The 18,066-nt window shown below is 33.1% G+C and overlaps 1 protein-coding gene across 1 annotated transcript; it reads right to left on the reverse strand.

Moving 5' to 3' along the window:
• Positions 1 to 15,831: 15,831 nt before the first annotated feature.
• Positions 15,832 to 17,846, reverse strand: LOC143078270 (uncharacterized). Its single transcript, XM_076253181.1, has one exon. It carries the CDS (start codon positions 17,842 to 17,844, stop codon positions 15,883 to 15,885), a length of 1,962 nt encoding a protein of 653 aa, XP_076109296.1. The 5' UTR covers positions 17,845 to 17,846; the 3' UTR covers positions 15,832 to 15,882.
• Positions 17,847 to 18,066: the final 220 nt, after the last annotated feature.

Below are 18,066 nucleotides of genomic sequence, written 5' to 3' on the forward strand. Positions count from 1 at the left end.
CTTCTTCCCGCTGATTCTAATTTAAAATATTCTAAATGTAAAATGCAGTCTAAGCTCATTCATTTCTATAGAAATTCAGTTGTCAAACAACTTTAACAAGTTCAAGGCAAACATAACGTAATATTTAGTAGCAAAATAACTATTTATGATGCCACATAAGCTTCTAGTCAATTGAAAACTGACCCAAAATCTCAATGTCAACTGTAATAGATACAAATAGCGGACAGATATTAATTTCATTCCGCTGCAAGTTTACTTAGAAAAGACATCGAAACTCTAAAGAGACTACCCAACTTCGGATGAATTGTCTCTTCCTTCTTAATTCAGTCAATGCCTTCGTAGTTATTGCAATTCATTCTATGGTTACTCAGTGAAACTGTATACAGCCAAGATTTTTCTCAGGAAATGGCACCAGAGAAATTGTGGAAATGCAATTGTTGAGGCAATCGTTTTTGTTTTACTCTTTTTCATTTAGGATTGGCTTTACAAATGTACCATGAGTTTGGTTCAAAACACCTTGTTGAAACATTGAGTGCCAAAGGATTTTATGCTTCTTAAAGTAAAGTGCGACGCTATCCAATGTGTTGCCAACCATGCAATTGAGCGAATTCAAGATAGTGTGTACGTCTCGTATAATGTTTCCGCAGCATCTTTGCAGACAAGCATATGGATGTCATCACACCTTCCTAACCCCCCTTTTAGATCTCTGTTAAATCTTGGATGAATTGATAGCCTACACTGGCGTAGCACGCGGTACGGTTGGTACGGTTCCGACCGTACCAATTTTTACTGCAGGTACGGAAAACCGTACCAAAAAAATCAAAATATTAAATAAAAAATATGCTAGAATAGTATGCAAACTTCCATACAATAAATGTTTTACATTTACCTCTGCCTGTTTTCTTAAAGAAAGAAAACCGCAGTACCGTAATCAGTTTATTGATTACCAATTAATGATTATTTATATCAAATAAACATAATATAAAATTTTCATTTTTTTGCGAAGTTTCCCTTTAAAGACGCTGTTGCGGATAATGTTGGGTGTTGTTATTGGTTCATGCGCCAATCTGACACAGACTGAATAAACTGAAATGATGGATAATCTGAAGAATGCTATAGCCAGCAACAATCGCCAGCTAATTCGGAAAATCTCCACATGATGTTACTAGCTCTTTAAGTTTAACGCATCAGTTTGGAAACATTTTCAAGGTCGAAGAAGCTGGCATTTTTTTTTTATTAATTGTTGCAAGTTTTGATTCCAGATGATGTAGGTATAAACCTCAAAACAATTGGAAAAAGTAATATTATTGTTTGCACAATGCCATATCCTTAGGTTTGCAGGTAAACGATATATGTAATGATTTCACTCGTTTTTTTTAATAAAACCACCACAAGTCAAGTTCAAAATCAGTTGATTGATTGTTTATTTTCTTAACGTACAGTTGCAAATATTTCGAGCATAATGTCAATTGAAATCAGAGGTGAGGGCTTTTTTTTATAATGTAAGATACCGTATTGCAAAAGGGAATATAACCTTTATCGGGACTCCGGAATTGTTCATTAAAAGTCGGGATTGGTTATGTTCGGGACTTCGTAAGACCTCTAAGGCTTCGTACCCCTTTCTGCACTGTGCCTTTCTTTGAGTGCCCTTCCGTAACATAAAACCCGAGCATAAATCACCATTATTTCACATATCTATACTTCAGCAGGAGGCGGTTTTCGTGAGACCGCCGATTTACTCTTTCCATTGTTTATTACAATAATTTAGAAAAACTGTAGGAATGGTGTAGAATTTATGTAGAAAGTACATTGTATTTTTAAAAAAGAATCGCGATCAAGGGACAAAAGACAAACCAGAGAACAAATAAGACACACAAAGACAACCAGCACCATTCAACATTGAAAACTATAAAATCAAATTAGAAACACGGACCCCTAAAAAAACTGGTGCAACTAAAGGTGCTCCAGAAGCGTAAGGAGGTCCTTCTTGCAAGACGGTAAAAATCACGGTAATTGCGACAGGCTCTCTAGTAAATGTGTATATGACAAAATCGTACACAATACTTATAAACAAGATACAAATTATCAAGAACACAGTGATTTATTTCAGTTCTTCATCTTGACAGTCGCTGCATGAGCATTTAAAATAATTATATCCTACCAGGTCAAGATGACCCCCTAGTGTCGACTTAAGTGATTGTCCTGAACGTTCACATTAAAACATTTAACATGTTAACCCTGCCGCAATTTTGCGCCTGTCCCAAGTCAGGAACCTTTGTTTTTCTTGTTTGTTTTTAATTTTAGTTCTTTTGTGTGTTATGGGGTCTAAAAAAGTGTGCATCCCCCAAAACACGTTGTTTCTGGGCCGGCAGTCCTATAATAAAAGAATTCTGAGGTTCATATCATTTATACTCAACGTTTTTTATCATGTATTTTTTTTTACTATCAATGTTTAACCCGAGTTGGGGTTTGATAGTAAAAAAAAATCAGATACTATCCGAATTCGGGTTCAACATTGATAGTAAAAAAAATATCCGCTAAAAAACTTTGAATGTAAATTATATGAACATCGGAAGTCTTATGCAGTTTATCCCATGCATGCAGTGTGTGAGGATTGTCGTAGTTTTTTTTACCCATTCCCGATCCTCATTCATTTTTTTATTCACTATAGCTCAAAAGTTGCTAGCCGCACTTTGATTGTTTTATTTTAAAAATAATAGTAGTAAGATCTTATAATAAATAAACTGACAGAAATCACTTGTAAATCATGAATTTTGCACAATGATTTGTCGCGAGGTATAGTATGAAAGTGTTGTTCTCATTTACAAATCTTGCTATGTAAATGACTACAAAAGACACAGACATTCATTTTTTTTTCAAATTGTTTTGTAAAAAATGCTGCTGTTCAAAAACATTTTTTAGTGCCAGGAAACACTCAGAATGCAGGATTTTAACGCTATAAACCCCAGAGCTTCTGGGGGCCTTGAGCGGCCCCCATACCCCCTGCCGTAATGCAGCCTCGCTATGCGAGACTGGATGGGCCACTTCGTGTCCTATATGTCTGATTTGCCGAAACCGTACCATTATTTTTCGGCATGCTACGCCTATGGCCTAGGGATGGTTTGAAGGTGGTATTTTTTAGGAACAAATGTCTTTGGACTTCCTACAATATCTTGTCTGTACTTGTAAAGAAAAACTCAAAATAACGTGTTCGCTTTCAGCAGAACCTTTCATTTGCAGACCTGTTGCCATGAGTGAAATGTGTAGAAATATTAAAACACGTCTTGTGACGGTTGATGAAAATGAAGATGATGGAGATTACGGTTGATTTGGTATAAAGCTTGTTGCACTGGTACACATGGTTCAAGCCCCGAGATTAGGGGAGTGTTGGCGTGCCCTTAAAAAAGTTAAACCCCGCCACTTTCTGTATGTGTCTGTTTCAAGTCACGAAACGGTACTGCAGTGTTTGTCGTTTGTTTCTCTATACTATATTTGTTTCTTTCTTATTTATTTTGTACATTAATCATGTTAATTAGGCCGTTATATTTTTGTTTGTTTTACATTATTCATTTCGGGAATTAAAGACTATGCAGTATGAATTTTACTCATTGTTGAAGCTCGTACGGGACCTATAATTGTTTTATGTCTCATTTGGTCTCATTTGGAGAGTTGCCTCATTTGCAATTATATGACATCTTTTTTTTATATGGAATACTTTTGAAGTTTGTAGTACGTTGCAAGGGAAAAGAGGGGGGGATATAGTTACAAAACCTATAATGTATTCGATATTAACCAGAGTTAAATACACGATTACAAAAGATAACACTATGGTAGCAGTAATAATTGTGAAAAAAACCAAAAGCAACGAGTAGTCTATAAAAAAACCTGAAGTATTCGCAAATTCAATATGAGGTCATATTTGACTGTAGTGTTCAATGGCTTTGGTTTGATACCTCACCCACTATGACAGTTTAAAAAATAATTTTAAAAGTATTGTCCTGCATGACACTTGATTTTTACCTGAAATTGATATTTTTCATAAGGTTAAGGTGCTCTAAACATTTTATAGGTTGAAAACTTGATTTTTGAAGTTTTATTTATAAAACGTCGTTTTAGGAATTTTTTTGATAAAAAAATCTCAATGATTAAGGTTTATGTATAATAACAAACATTACTAAAGACAGAACAGTATCATTTGTATTTAGGTAGAGTTTAGAAATAGAAAAAAATGCCAAAATTGAAACCCTCCCAAATTTTCACAGATTTTTACATATGACCTTTGACCTCAATTTAAAAAAAATGTGACCATATCAAGTCCTGACGACAGGCATATTATTATAGTACACGATTTTCTCTTTCCAATGATATATTATGTAGGTGTGTGTTCGGTGGGGAGATTAAATTCCAAAAAATCTGCCTTCAGTCACCGCACTAAGGAGGCAGTCTGAGATATTTGAAAGAAAAAAAAATTACCCTGATTTTTGCCTTAAACAAATATTCTGGCCGTATATGGATTGGAAACAATAGTCTTGTCCATATACCTTCTGTTTGGTGGAATAGTGAAATAGCAGTCAATATACGTTCTTGCTCAATCCTGTGTAGCTTTGAAGGCGTCATCATTAGCCTAAGCAATGTGTTACTGTAATTTGAATTGCAAAATGACTGAGTGACATCAAGTTTTATCGACGCACTGGTCAACTCCACCATAGCAAATTACATGACTTTGGCAATCAGTAAATACCAGCGAAAAATATATTTATAAGTAAAGAATTGTCGTAAATAAATCAAATACACGGGAAATGTCAAAGTTCAAGAAGTCTTGTCTAATTAATGATTTTACTCACACATGACAATAAGGAGACAGGCCTGTAATTAGAAGGTAGTGATTTGTCACCACTTTTGGATAATGGAATAACATATGCAATTTTCTATTGATCGGGAAGTACTCTTTCATGGAGTGATTTATTAAAAAGTAAACATAATGGTTTTGAATTTTCATTTCTAACAGCAAGTAACATTCTGTTGCTAACAATATCTGGTCCCACCGCTTTATTTGGATCAAGCGTGGAAACAATATCAAGTACATCTTGTTCACTAATAATTATTTGCGAAAGAAAATCATGACAGCGATCATCAAATTCCGGCAAATCTTTATTAGCATCATCCATATTAGAAATAGAACAAAAATATTTTTTAAAATCTCAGACTTTTCTATTCCGTCATACGCAAGGTTAAAATTATGATCTGGGTCTCTTAGCGGAGGAATATCATGAGTTGGTCTGTCGCTTTTAATTAGCATATTGATGGTCTTCCAATACTGTTTACAGTTTGCAACTTTCAGTTCATTCAAATTCTCGTTTATAGGCGTAAAAATGCTTTTTAGCTTGCTTTTTTTTAAATATTAACTTTGTTCCTTTGTTGCTTATATTTATGTTCAGCAGATGTACTACTTGAACGAATACATTTTTTTCGAAGTCTGTCCCGTTTTCTCGTTTCCCGTCTCAAAATTAGGTTGTAAAGTGACTGTTTTATATAGTTAATTCTAGCTTGTGCTTCGTACTGTGAACATCGTACTCTATGCAGTACTCGAGCTAGTCAACAACATAAGTTTGTGTTGTGTTTTTCTTTAAATAGTTGAGTTTAGATGTATTAAGTGGAAAGAAGACAAAGAGAAATATTACTTCTATTAAATATAGTCATATTTATTTGTATTCCCCCCTTTTTTTTATAGTTTCACAGCCCATAGTTCTCTATTCCTTATAGTTTAGCAGCCGTATATTTCTCTATTCTTTATATTTTAGCAGTCCATAGTTCACTATTCTTTATATTTTTTGTTATATTTCTTTATTATGTGTGTTTTCTCCCCTATCTTTCTCTATTCTTTTTTTAATTTTTTTTTTTATCAGATAAATAAAGGCAACAGTAGTATACCGCTATTCAAAACTCGTAAATCTATGGACAAAAAACAAAATTGGGGTAACAAACTAAAACTGAGGGAAATGCATTAAATATAAGAGGAGAACAACGACACAACATTAAAATGTAACATACACAGAAACGGACTATGCATTAGACAAAATCCGATGAGAATAACAAATATAACATCAAAACCAAATACATGAATTTGGGATAGAAAAGTACCATGACACGTCTTATAGTAATGTGAATTCACACTCCAATATAAGAGAAAACAAACGACACAACGGAAGCACAGCGTTAAAATGTTACACACACATAAACGAACTATAATATAACAATGGCCATTTTCCTGACTTGGTACAGGACATTTTTAAAGATGAAAATGGTGGGTTGAACCTGGTTTTGTGGCATGCCAAACCTCGCACTTTAATGGCAATGTTAAATATAACATTGAAATGACAACATAATATTACAGGACTACAATACAAATAAATAGGAGAACATAATTAGACAAAGAAACACATGATTAATAGATAATAAAAGGCATCAGGTTTTAAATTCAATACGCCAAAAACGCGCCTCGTCCACACAAGACTCACCAGTGACGCCCAGATATAAAAGATCGAAAGTGAAAAAAAGTACAAAGTTGTACAGCACTGAAGATCAAAAGTTGAAAAAGGTTGTGTCAAATACGACTATGTTTTTATGCTTGGGATAATAACATCCTTATTGTTTAGAACAATTTATGCTATGCAAACAGTAACTTTTATCAAATGAATATAAAAGATATAGATAATGAAACTGAAGTATGACTAATTACAGAAAACAAAACCCGAATACATAATGCAAATACCAACACAGAAAAATAGACACACCCGACTTAGTCCAGGCCTCAACGCAAAAAATCATAAAAATGACGTCACATACGAAGTGGTGAAAAGGCACATTTGAATTTCTGAAACATCACCAAAATGACGTCACATTTGAAAAATATATCTCAAAAGTAAGATAGAATTAGGATTGATTTAAAATTATAATAGAACTAAAAACTGATTTTACATTTAAACACAGTGTAATACTTATTAATAGCAATTAACTATAATATATACATGTATATATGTCCAGTTTGTTTTGAATCCAACTTCACTAGTAAATTATCGTAGATTACGTTGAACAAAATCAAATCTAATAAATGGAGGCGGTGATTAATTTTCTTTGCCATAACACATGAATATAATAGAAAAGACGTCAACAAATTTGACAAAATCCGACGAGAACCACAAATACAACATCAAACTAAACACATGAATTTGGGATAGACAAGTACCGTAACACGTCTTATAGTAATGCGAATTCACACTCAGCAAAACAGTCACAATCGGGAATAAGTCACGTTCGGTAATTAAAACATAAGACGACGTAATGACAAACCACAATCTACCATGTGGTAAAAATGTCCTTAGCTAGTTTGGTCAAAGACACATCGTATGGATCAACTAATTCGTGATGGTGTCCATAAAATTTACGGAGTGTCAATTTTAATCTGTCCTCCTCATAACTTTGTTGAAGCAGTTTCTGTTTAAGGAGCACACTCCTGTTTATGAAGTCCGTATAGTGTGAACAAGCACGAGAATAACGTATACAAATTGTTATATGTAAACATCATACGACGGGGCCGAGGGTATGTTACTGATGAGAAATGGGAAATTGATAATTGGGAAGTTGAAATCATCCCGTTTATCATAGATTTTCGTGTGAAGTCGTCCATCTGCGTCAATATTGAGGAAAAGATCAAGGTATGAAGCAGTCCTTTTAGTATCAGTAGTGTCCTTATTTCAAGTTCGCTGGGATATATGAGATGTAAGTATTGGCTGAAAGATGGGTTATTCAATGATAGAACATCATCAATATATCGGAAAGTAGAATTAAAGAATTTCGCAAGGTGCTTTTTCTTTTTGTGTTTTAGAAGGTTCTGAATGAATTCTGCTTCATACGAGTACAAAAACAAATCAGCCAGCAGGGGTGCACAATTAGTACCCCTTGGAATACCGACTATCTGTCGAAATATAAATCCTCCAAACTCAACAAATATATTGTCGATCAAAAAGTCCAGCATTTTGATAATATCATCTTCAGTATATTTTTTGGAAGATTAAGTGTGATTCTTCACAAAATCTGAATTATTGTAACCTAAAACAAGAAATTTGTATCTACAATTCCCATTTTTATAGAAAAAGCTCTGTTTTATGAGATGGTGAAGTCGATCTTTCAACTGAGCATGGGGAATGAGAAACTATTTTTATTAACAAGATGTGGTTTTGGTTTAATTATTCGGGGTGAAATTTTAATCATGACTATATTATATTAATAATTTAAGTGGTTCAAGTGAGTTGGAAAGCAATACTACTGAATGTTTACGGTTTTCATGCTTATAAGATAAGAAATCTAAAAACTAAAGATAAATATTGTATGTTACAGACGATATTTCAAGAACTGTTGCTTATGTCCGTTAATTAGGATCAGATAAAATAGTGTACACCTGTAAACATGTTATTGAAAGAAAGTGTATAAAGATACTTATTTTAATCACCAGATGTGCTTTATCTCTTAATCTAATTATTTTAGGTGTCATTTTAATCAGGACCATATGATATTAATTAAGTGGTTCAGAGAAATCGGAAAGCAATACTACTGAATGATTCACGGTTGTCATGTTTTTAAGATAAGAAATCCAAAAACTAAAAAAGAAAGATAAATATTGTATGTATTGATATCAAACATTTTAATCCAATTATCTTTACGCGTGCATCTATTGTTAATGCCGCCTACTAGATTGAGTGACAGTTTATCGGATTAAATATAAATAGTGTATTTAGGAGAATTCTTGCAGTTGTTATAAGCTTGTCTTAGTAGTAACTAATTTCAGAGGTAGAATATTCTATTCAGATTTATCACAGACTTATTTTCTAGAAATTGGGTTTAAAGGGTTAGCATTTATCTAATAAAAATTCGCGTCCGTTTTTTAGGGTATCCCGTCCACTTTCTAGGGTCATTAATAGTGTCCACCTTGGAGGGTAGTCTGGTCCAACATTAAGGTATAGCGTCCAGGGTACGCGCCCAAATATGGCGTTCGCGTGAGTCATATCCTTAGGTATGCAACCCAATGTCAAGTCCAACTCTGACGTCCGCGCTGAGGCCCAAATATAGCGTTAGTGTACGCGCTAGCGTCCAGCGTTCGAGGTTTAAGGCTTGTAGAACGCATACAATACTAATTTTGGGCCCTTTATCAAATTGGTCCACATTGAGTTCTAAAGGGTCGATTCCACATTCATTGGTTTGAATACCTTCAACTTTGTGACTCATCGAAAATTTCATAACAATTGTCACAAAAAGTTTCACTGCAATTGGTTGACTGATTTTTCATTGTGCCGCTATATGTAAGTCCTGTTGTAATTTGGATACATCAAACTTGTTTTTGATGTTTCAATAGATGATGGTGTTTTCAAAAAATAAATATTTAAAATGACACTTCGTAAATTCTCCGGACACCATCAAGAATTGGTTGATCAATACGATGTGTCTTTGTCCAAACTAACTAAGGACATTTTTACCAACTGTTAAATTGTGGTTTGTCATTACGTCGTCTGATCTTTTATTTATCGAACGTGACTTATTCCCAATTGTGACTGATTTGCTGAGTGTGCATTCGCATTGCTATAAGACGTACGTGTCACGGTACTTTTCTATTCAAAATCCATGTATTTATTTTTGATGCTATATTTGTTATATATTCTCATCGGATTTTGTCAAATATCTTAACGTTTTAAGTTGTAAATCTGATTTTTCCCTGTTGAATTCGTGTTATAGTAACGATAATTAATCATCCAGTTCATTAATTAGATTTTAGTTTGGATCAACGAAATTTATACGATATATTTGGTTTACAGTTTGATTCAGAAGAAACACCGGTAGATAATACAATTAATTATATAATTACTACCACAATTTGATATTTATTTGTATTGCAATTTTTATTGTTATTAATAAATGTTATATCAGTCATACACATCTAATCTTCATTCTATCCTAATTCTATTTTATTTTTGGGAAATCTTTTAGAAATTGAAATGTGACGTCACTTTGTGCGTTGATGGCTTTGGTTAACTCGGCTGTGTATTTTATGTGCTGGTTTAGGTTGTTTTATGTAATGTATCCGTTTTTATTCTGAAGTTTATAGTCACCACTTCGGTTTTATCGTGTATATCTATTATATGGTCATTTTATAGTAGGTCCGGTAAGGGCAATTTCAGGTTCATTTGACGAAAGATTTTGGACAGTTTTTAAACACCTAAGTGTCTATTTCAGTTCATTCAATTAGTTTTTGTGAAAGATTTTAACTAATTTACTCATTAAAATCGCTCCGATGTAAGCTTAGATATGAAAAATCTATCAAATATATGCCAAAAAATGGCACTTTTCAGATGTTTTTTGTCAAAAATGAAAGTGGCCGCATCCGTGTTCATCCTCAACCTTTATATATGTTATGTATTATAATCAAATATAACTTACATTTCAATATTAAGAATGAACACGGATGCGGCCACTTTCATTTAGGACAGAAACCGAAAATTATGACGACTTTTAGTAATTTAGCATGACTTAATGATGCTATTACCCGATATATGTGCATTGTATTGTCAAAAACAGCCCATATTTATGTAGCAGAAGCATTCTACTTTCAAATAAATAGATAAAAGTTTACATTTTAACAATTTTGTAAAACTGATAAATTTTGGGGCCAAAAAGGGATTTTACTGGATCTACTCCTTTACTGTTTGCAAAAGTATGAATTATTTTTAATAATAAGGATGTTCTTATCCCAGGCAGAAAACCACTGTTTAGTCTTGTGTATACGAAACGCACGTCTGGCGTATTAAATTTTAAACCTGGTACCTGTCGTAAGTTATTATTCGTGTGTTTCTTTGTCCTTTATGTTCTCCCATTTATTTGTATTGTAGTCCTGTCATGTAATGTTGACATTGTAATGTTATATTTAACATTGCCTTAAAAGCGGGAGGTTTGGCATGCCACAAAACCAGTTTCAACCCATCATTTTTTTCTTAAAATGTCCTGTACCAAGTCATGCAGGAAAATGGCCATTTTTATATTATAGTTCGTTTCTGTGTGTGTTTGACGTATATACAAAATATAGTCCTGGTATATATGATGAGTTTATTATTTTAATGTTGTGTTTTTGTTGTGTCGTAGTTCTCCTCTTATATTTGATGCGTTTCCCTCAGTTTTAGTTTGTAACCCGGATTTGTTCTTTTCTCAATCGATTTATAAATTTCGGACAACGGTATACTACTGTTGCCTTTATTTATCGGCAAATAACCTTAAGGTGCTTTGTTGTAAGTATGTAAGTATTGGGTTTGCATGTGTTGTTAGTTTTTTATATTAAATTTATTGTATAATTGGTTATAGCGAATTATATTAGTGATAACGAATTTGTGGAATTACTTATCTCAGTTTTTTTGTAATTTGTGATTTCGGATTAAAATTATACACGTACCCTAGCCAATTTCTTCAATATATTTTGTCGTATTTTGTGTCGGCACAAATTTTATTTCAATTAATAATCTGATGTACAATCATTAAACGCTCTTTGTTGACGTCTTAATTGTGTCTATTTGCATCTTTATTCGAATTTTGTAGTGAGTTGTGGTGTATGTCTGTGTTGTAATCCCATATAGGTTTTAGCTGCTTGTTCCCAATTATTGTCACATTAAAGTAGTTTTATGTCTGTTTGGGTTGCATGGACAATATAACGGCACTAAAAATAACTGTCGTACAAGTGGACGCTTAGCTAGCTATAAAACCATGAAAAACGGATCGTGTTCTTCTGAAAATGCCTGTACCATGTCAGGAATATGGCAGTTGTTTCGCTTGTTTTGTTGAATAACAGCGTTTGATTTGGTCAGGTTTTATGGACTTCCCTTTTTTTTTATCTTACAGTTTAGAATATCCTTTATTACTTTTATAGTTAAGAATTACACAGAAATTATTTTACCTCAACTTTTTTTTAACAATGTTCTCTCTTCATACATATTTCCATATTACACGGTTGAACTTGTACATATTTTTAAAGCTTCAGCTATTCAATATTTTATATCATAAATTTCTACAAATTCGTTCCCACAAATAAACAGAGTTCTTTCTGATTTGTCCAACCAGATATCACACAATCTTGTTATTTTCTCGCATTTGTCAAGTAAGTTTCTACTCTGTTTCCCATCTGCAGATATCAAATGAACGATTCCAGTTTCATCACCAGCAAATATCAAACCAAGAGAACTGACGGTTACGCTGGTAACTTTCTTCATTCCATCATCTTTGAAAGAAAATATTGGCTTCCCGTCAAGTGACGTGCAGACAACAGTAAACTCTTTAGTTGTGTGTATTAAACGATCTTTATTGTGATCAACCGTTAATCCGTTAAGATCTATGCAATCTGAATTGGTTGGAAAAGCGGTTTGCAATCTACTGCCTTGATTTAAATCCATTTTCATGATTTCCTTGCCGACGACCATATACAGAATATTGTTATGAATACAAATACCACCGTTAAAAGGAGAAGTATATTTTAACTGGGTTTGTTTTCCGAACAAATTTAACACTGTTAAAATAATTACTGAATAAAGAAATATAAAATGTTTGATTCTCAGTATCATATGCTAATCGTTTAGAGCTTATGCGTAAAGTACATTCTGTTGTTATTGTTCCTGTTGATATATCGGTGACTACCAGCTTGTATGGTGAGTTAAACGTGCATAGTACCGTTAGCTGATCTGAAATACACATACCCCCAAATAAACTATGTCCATGATGAATAGTTTTCCTTTTATTCAACTGAATAGAATCAAATGTTTTACCAGCTGATATACACACATAATCTGATAATACTCCTTCATACTTTGTTACAGATTGACTAAATTTCTCTGAAACTTGTATTTCTCCAAGACTACTCATTTCCATCAAATTATGTAGTGAATTTTCAATAAGAAAACTTGCTTCGACGTCATTAACCTTGCGTAATAACACTAATACGTTTTCAATTTCCGAATTCAACTCCTTTTCGGAATTCTGGATATGAATGAAGAGCTGTGTTTTTGAACCGTTAGGTCGAATAAAAGTTGTAGTGCTGACAAAATCCTTGATGCGATTTAAGAGTTTTTCGGTCAAAACTAATTTTGAATCAAGATCGTGTTGGGATTTATCCTCAATTATCTTTAATTCTTTCAAAAATACAACCAATAAACTATCTAATTTACTTTTAGCAGAATCAACTGAATCGATGGCGGTGCATTTAATAGTAGACAACGATTTATTCAAAATATCCTTCTCGTCTTTTTGTTCTTGTAGTAATTTTTCAGTAGCTGCTTGAATGTTGGTCAAAGGAGTAGGTCCGGTAAGACCCCTTTTTGGCCCCAAAATATAACAGTTTTACAAAGTTGTTAAAATGTAAACTTTTAGTTATTTATTGGGCAGTTGAATGGTTCTGCCACATAAATATGGGCTGTTTTTGACTATACAATGCACATATATCGGGTTGTAGCGCCATTAAGTCATGCTAAATTACTGAAATCTTCAAAATTCTAGCATTTTAGTTAAATTTTAGACGGTTTCCGTGTAAAACGAAAGTGGCCGCATTCGTGTTCATCCTTAATATTGAAATGTAAGTTGTATTTTATGATAATACATAACATATATAAAGGTTGTGGATGAACACGGATGCGGCCACTTTCATTTTTGACAAAAACCATCTGTAAAGTGACATTTTTCAGCATATTTGGTAGATTTTTCATATTTGAGCTGGAATCGGATCGTTTTTAATGACTAAATCAGTTAAAATCTTTCACATAAACTAATTGAATCAAGTAAAATAGACACTTAAGTGTTTAAAAAGTGGTCAAAATCTTTCGTCAGATGAAACTGAAATTTGAGGCCAAAATGAGTCCTTACCGGACCTTCTCCTTTGCTCTAAATGAATCCTCATCGTCCTGTTTTCTGGTTATGTCTTCAATAGCTTGGACATCTTCGCACTTCCTATGTTGTACAGTTACACACATTATGCAGCATAATTGTTTGTGATCAAAACAGTACGTTTCTACTACTTTAGAACGGTGTATAGGACAAGCATCCGAAATTTCACTCAAATCAATTTCACATTCATTGGTTTCAATACTCGCAATTTCAACAACTTTGTGTTTCATCGATGATTTTATCAAACTGTGAATTTCACAACAATTGTCACAAAAAGCTTCACTGCAATCACGACACCATTTCGTTGCGGGAATACGTTTTTGTTTGCGTTTACAAATATGACATTCTTGGGTTTGTGACTCTTTCGTCGTTTCCATTAGAGCAGATATAGTAAAATTATGTGGCAAAGATTCAATCCACTGTGTGGTATCTATCGCTGGAGGCGTGACAATAGTTCTACATACAGGACATGTATAATTTGCGATTTTATGCCCGGCACGGCGTTCAGCAGACAAAATATACTCACTGATACATTAAAAACAGAAAGTTTATAAGCATGGTAGACTCCTAGGTAACTTAAGTTTCTCTAAACCGATAGAACATTTAAATTATTTACGCGATGAAAAATATTTAATTTGAGTTTTTGATGTTTTCAATCAAACCATATTTTTTTAAACGCAAAATTTAACACTATAACATGTATAAGGTACTAATGTTGCTTCAGTTTGTGTCCAATTCTTTTGCTAATTTTGCAAATATGATGCGTTAAAACTACATTTGTAAACTGATTTTATAGTCAAGTTTGTTTCACTTTGGCCAAAAGGTTCCAGTGAAGAATGTTTTTGTAAAAGATATGAACAACGACGGGTGCAAAGTGAGGAGAAAAATCTACATGACCCTGTGGTTCAGGTGAACTAAAAAATCTGTGATATTTTTTTTAATCCGAAATCACAAATTACAAAAATAGTGTGATAACTAATTCAACCAATTCGTTATCACGAATATAACTGTTATGACCAATTATACAATTCGTTAAAACGATTTTAATTCGTTATAAAAAATTACGAAAAAATGTGATTACGAATTTAATTTGTAATAACAAATTACAAAATCTGTTATAACTATTTCCACAAATTCGTTATCACAAATTTGATATGTTATAACGAATTATACAATTCGTGATAACGATTTAAATTCGTGATTTCGAATGAAAATGATATTTTTGGGACGTCTTAAATAGGCTTTCGTACTATTGGCATCTTTGTTCGAATTTTGTAGTCAGTTGTGGTGTATGTCTGTGTTGTGTTCACATGTAGATATGGCTGCTTGGTCCCAATTATTGTCACATTAAACTAGTATTATGTTAAATGGGCAGCTCTCCCCATTTGGACAATATAACGTAACTAAAAATAACTGTCATACAAGTTGACGTTTACCTATTAGCTATAAATAACATCATCATATAAACCAGGATTAAATCATAAGTGCCGCTCGAATACAAAAAAATTAAAAAGGCCAAAAAAGTACGAAGTTGGAGAGAATTGAGGACCAAAATTTCTTAAAGTTTTGCAAAATACAGCTATAAGGTAATCTATTCCTGAGGTAGAAAATCATGTTTATAACGGACCATTGTTTTCAGGAAATGCCTGTACAATGTCAGGAATATGGCAGTTATTTCACTTGTTTTGTTGAATGATAGCGTTTGATTTGATCAGGTTTTATGGACTTCCCTTTTTCTCTTATCTTACATTTTAAAATATCCTTTATTACCTTTATAGTTAAGAATTACACAGAAATTATTTTACCTCAACTTTCTTTAACATCAAACTTGACGACAAAATAGTCAATGATTTTAAATGTACCCTCTTTATACATATTTCCATATTACATGGTTGAACTTGTCTTTAGAGTTTTAGCTGTTCAATATTTTATTATATCATAAATTTCTACAAATTCGTTCCCACAAATAAACAGAGCTTGTTCTGATTTGTCCAACCAGATATCACACAGTCTTGTAATTTTCTCGCACTTGTCAAGTAGTGTTTTTCTCTGTTTCCCATCTTCAGATATCAAATGAACGATACCAGTTTCATCACCAGCAAATATTAAACCAAGAGAATTGACAGTAACGCTGGTAACTTTCTGCATTGCATCATTTTTGAAAGAAAATATTTTCTTTCCATCAAGTGACGTGCAGACAACAGCAAAATCTTTAGTTGTGTGTATTAAACGATCTTTATTGTGGTCAATCGTTAATCCGTTAAGATCTCTGCCATCTGTATCGGTTAAAAAAGCGGTTTTCAATCCACTGCCCTGATTTAAATCCATTTTCATGATATTACTACCGACTAGCATATAAAGATTATTTTGATGAATACTAACACCACCGTTAAAAGGCGAAGCATATTTTAACACTGTTTGTTTCCCGAAGCTCTGATCAAATTTAACACTGTAGAAACAATTATTGTAACAAGAAATATATAATGTCTGATTCTCAGTATCATATGTTATTCTTTTAGCAATGTTTGGTAAAGCAAATTCTGTTTTTATTTTTCCTGTTAATATATCGGTGACAATCAGCTTGTTTGACGAGCATAGTACCATTATCTGACCTGAAATACACATACCCCCAAACAAAGCATGTCCAGAATGGTGAACAATATTCCTTTTTTTCAACCGAATAGAATCAAACGTTTTACTAGGTGATAAACACAAATAATCTGAAATTACCGCTTCATACTCTAGTACAGATTTACTGCATTTCTCTGTAATATGTATTTCTCCAAGACTCTTCATTTCCATCAAATTCTGTAGTGAATTTTCAATAAGAAAGCTAGCTTCTACGTCATTGACCTGGCGTAACAACGCTACTGCATTTTCGATTTCCGAATTGAAGTCCTTTTTGGATTTTTGGAGATGGACAAAGAGTTGTGTTTTTGAACCATAAGATCGAATGAATGTTGTAGTGCTGACAAAATCCTTGATGCGAATTAAGAGTTTTTCGACCAAATCTAATTTTGAATCAATATCGCCTTGTGTTTTGTCTTCTATTATCTTTAATTGTTTCAAAAATACAACCAACAAACTGTCTAATTTACTTTTAGCAGTATTAACTGATTCGATGATAGTACTTTCAATAATAGACAGCGATTTATTCAAAATAGTCTTCTCATCTTTTTGTTCTTGTAGTAAGTTTTCAGTAGCTGCTTGAATTTTAGTCAAATTTGCTTCAAATGAACCCTTGTCGTCTGTTTTACTTGTTATGTCTTCAATAGCTTGGACATCTTCGCACTTCCTATGTTGTAACGTTACACACAGCACGCAGCAGAGTTGTTGGTGATCAAAACAGTACGCTTCTACTAATTTAGAACTGTGTACGGGACATGCATCCGAAATTTTACTTAAATCGATTCCACAGTCATTAGTTTTAATACTTGCTATATCTACAACTTTGTGACTCATTGAAATTTTCATTAAACTATGTATTTCACAACAATTGTCACAAAAAGCTTCACTGCAATCACAACACCATGTCATTGCGGAAATACATTTTTGTTTGCGTTTACAAATATGACAATCTTGGGTGTTTGGCTCTTTCGTAGTTTCCATTAGAGCAGAGATAGTAAAATTATGAGGCAAAGATTCAATCCACTGTGTTGTATCTAAGTCTGACTCAGGGGATGTGACAATTGCTCTACATACAGGACACGTATAATTTGCGATTTTATACCCGGCACGGCGTTCAGCAGACAAAACATACTCACTGATACATTGAAAACAGAAAGTGTGTAAGCATGGCAGACTTCTTGGTGACTTAAGTTGCTCTAAACAGATAGAACATGTAAATATATCTTTTTCTTTCACATGACCTGATGTCGCCATAATACAACATATATGTAAATTATAACTTCCCGGTGTACAAAGGTGTACTTCATAATCTATAAATAGAACTGCAAAAATGTAACTGTTTTTTTTTTGTCCGAGTCGGAAATTATTTTCGCGATAAAAAACAATTTAATTGACATGATTGAGTTTTCGATGTTTTCAATCAAATCAATTTTTTTCTTCAAAATTTAACACTATATAAAGGTATGAGGAAGTCTA

This window comes from Mytilus galloprovincialis, chromosome 6, assembly GCF_965363235.1.
Source record: "Mytilus galloprovincialis chromosome 6, xbMytGall1.hap1.1, whole genome shotgun sequence".
Classification (NCBI taxonomy): Eukaryota; Metazoa; Mollusca; class Bivalvia; order Mytilida; family Mytilidae; genus Mytilus; species Mytilus galloprovincialis.

Coding starts and splice junctions, on each gene's coding strand:
- LOC143078270 (XM_076253181.1), bottom strand. CDS start 17,844: ATGGCGACATCAGGTCATGTGAAAGAAAAAGATATATTTACATGTTCT.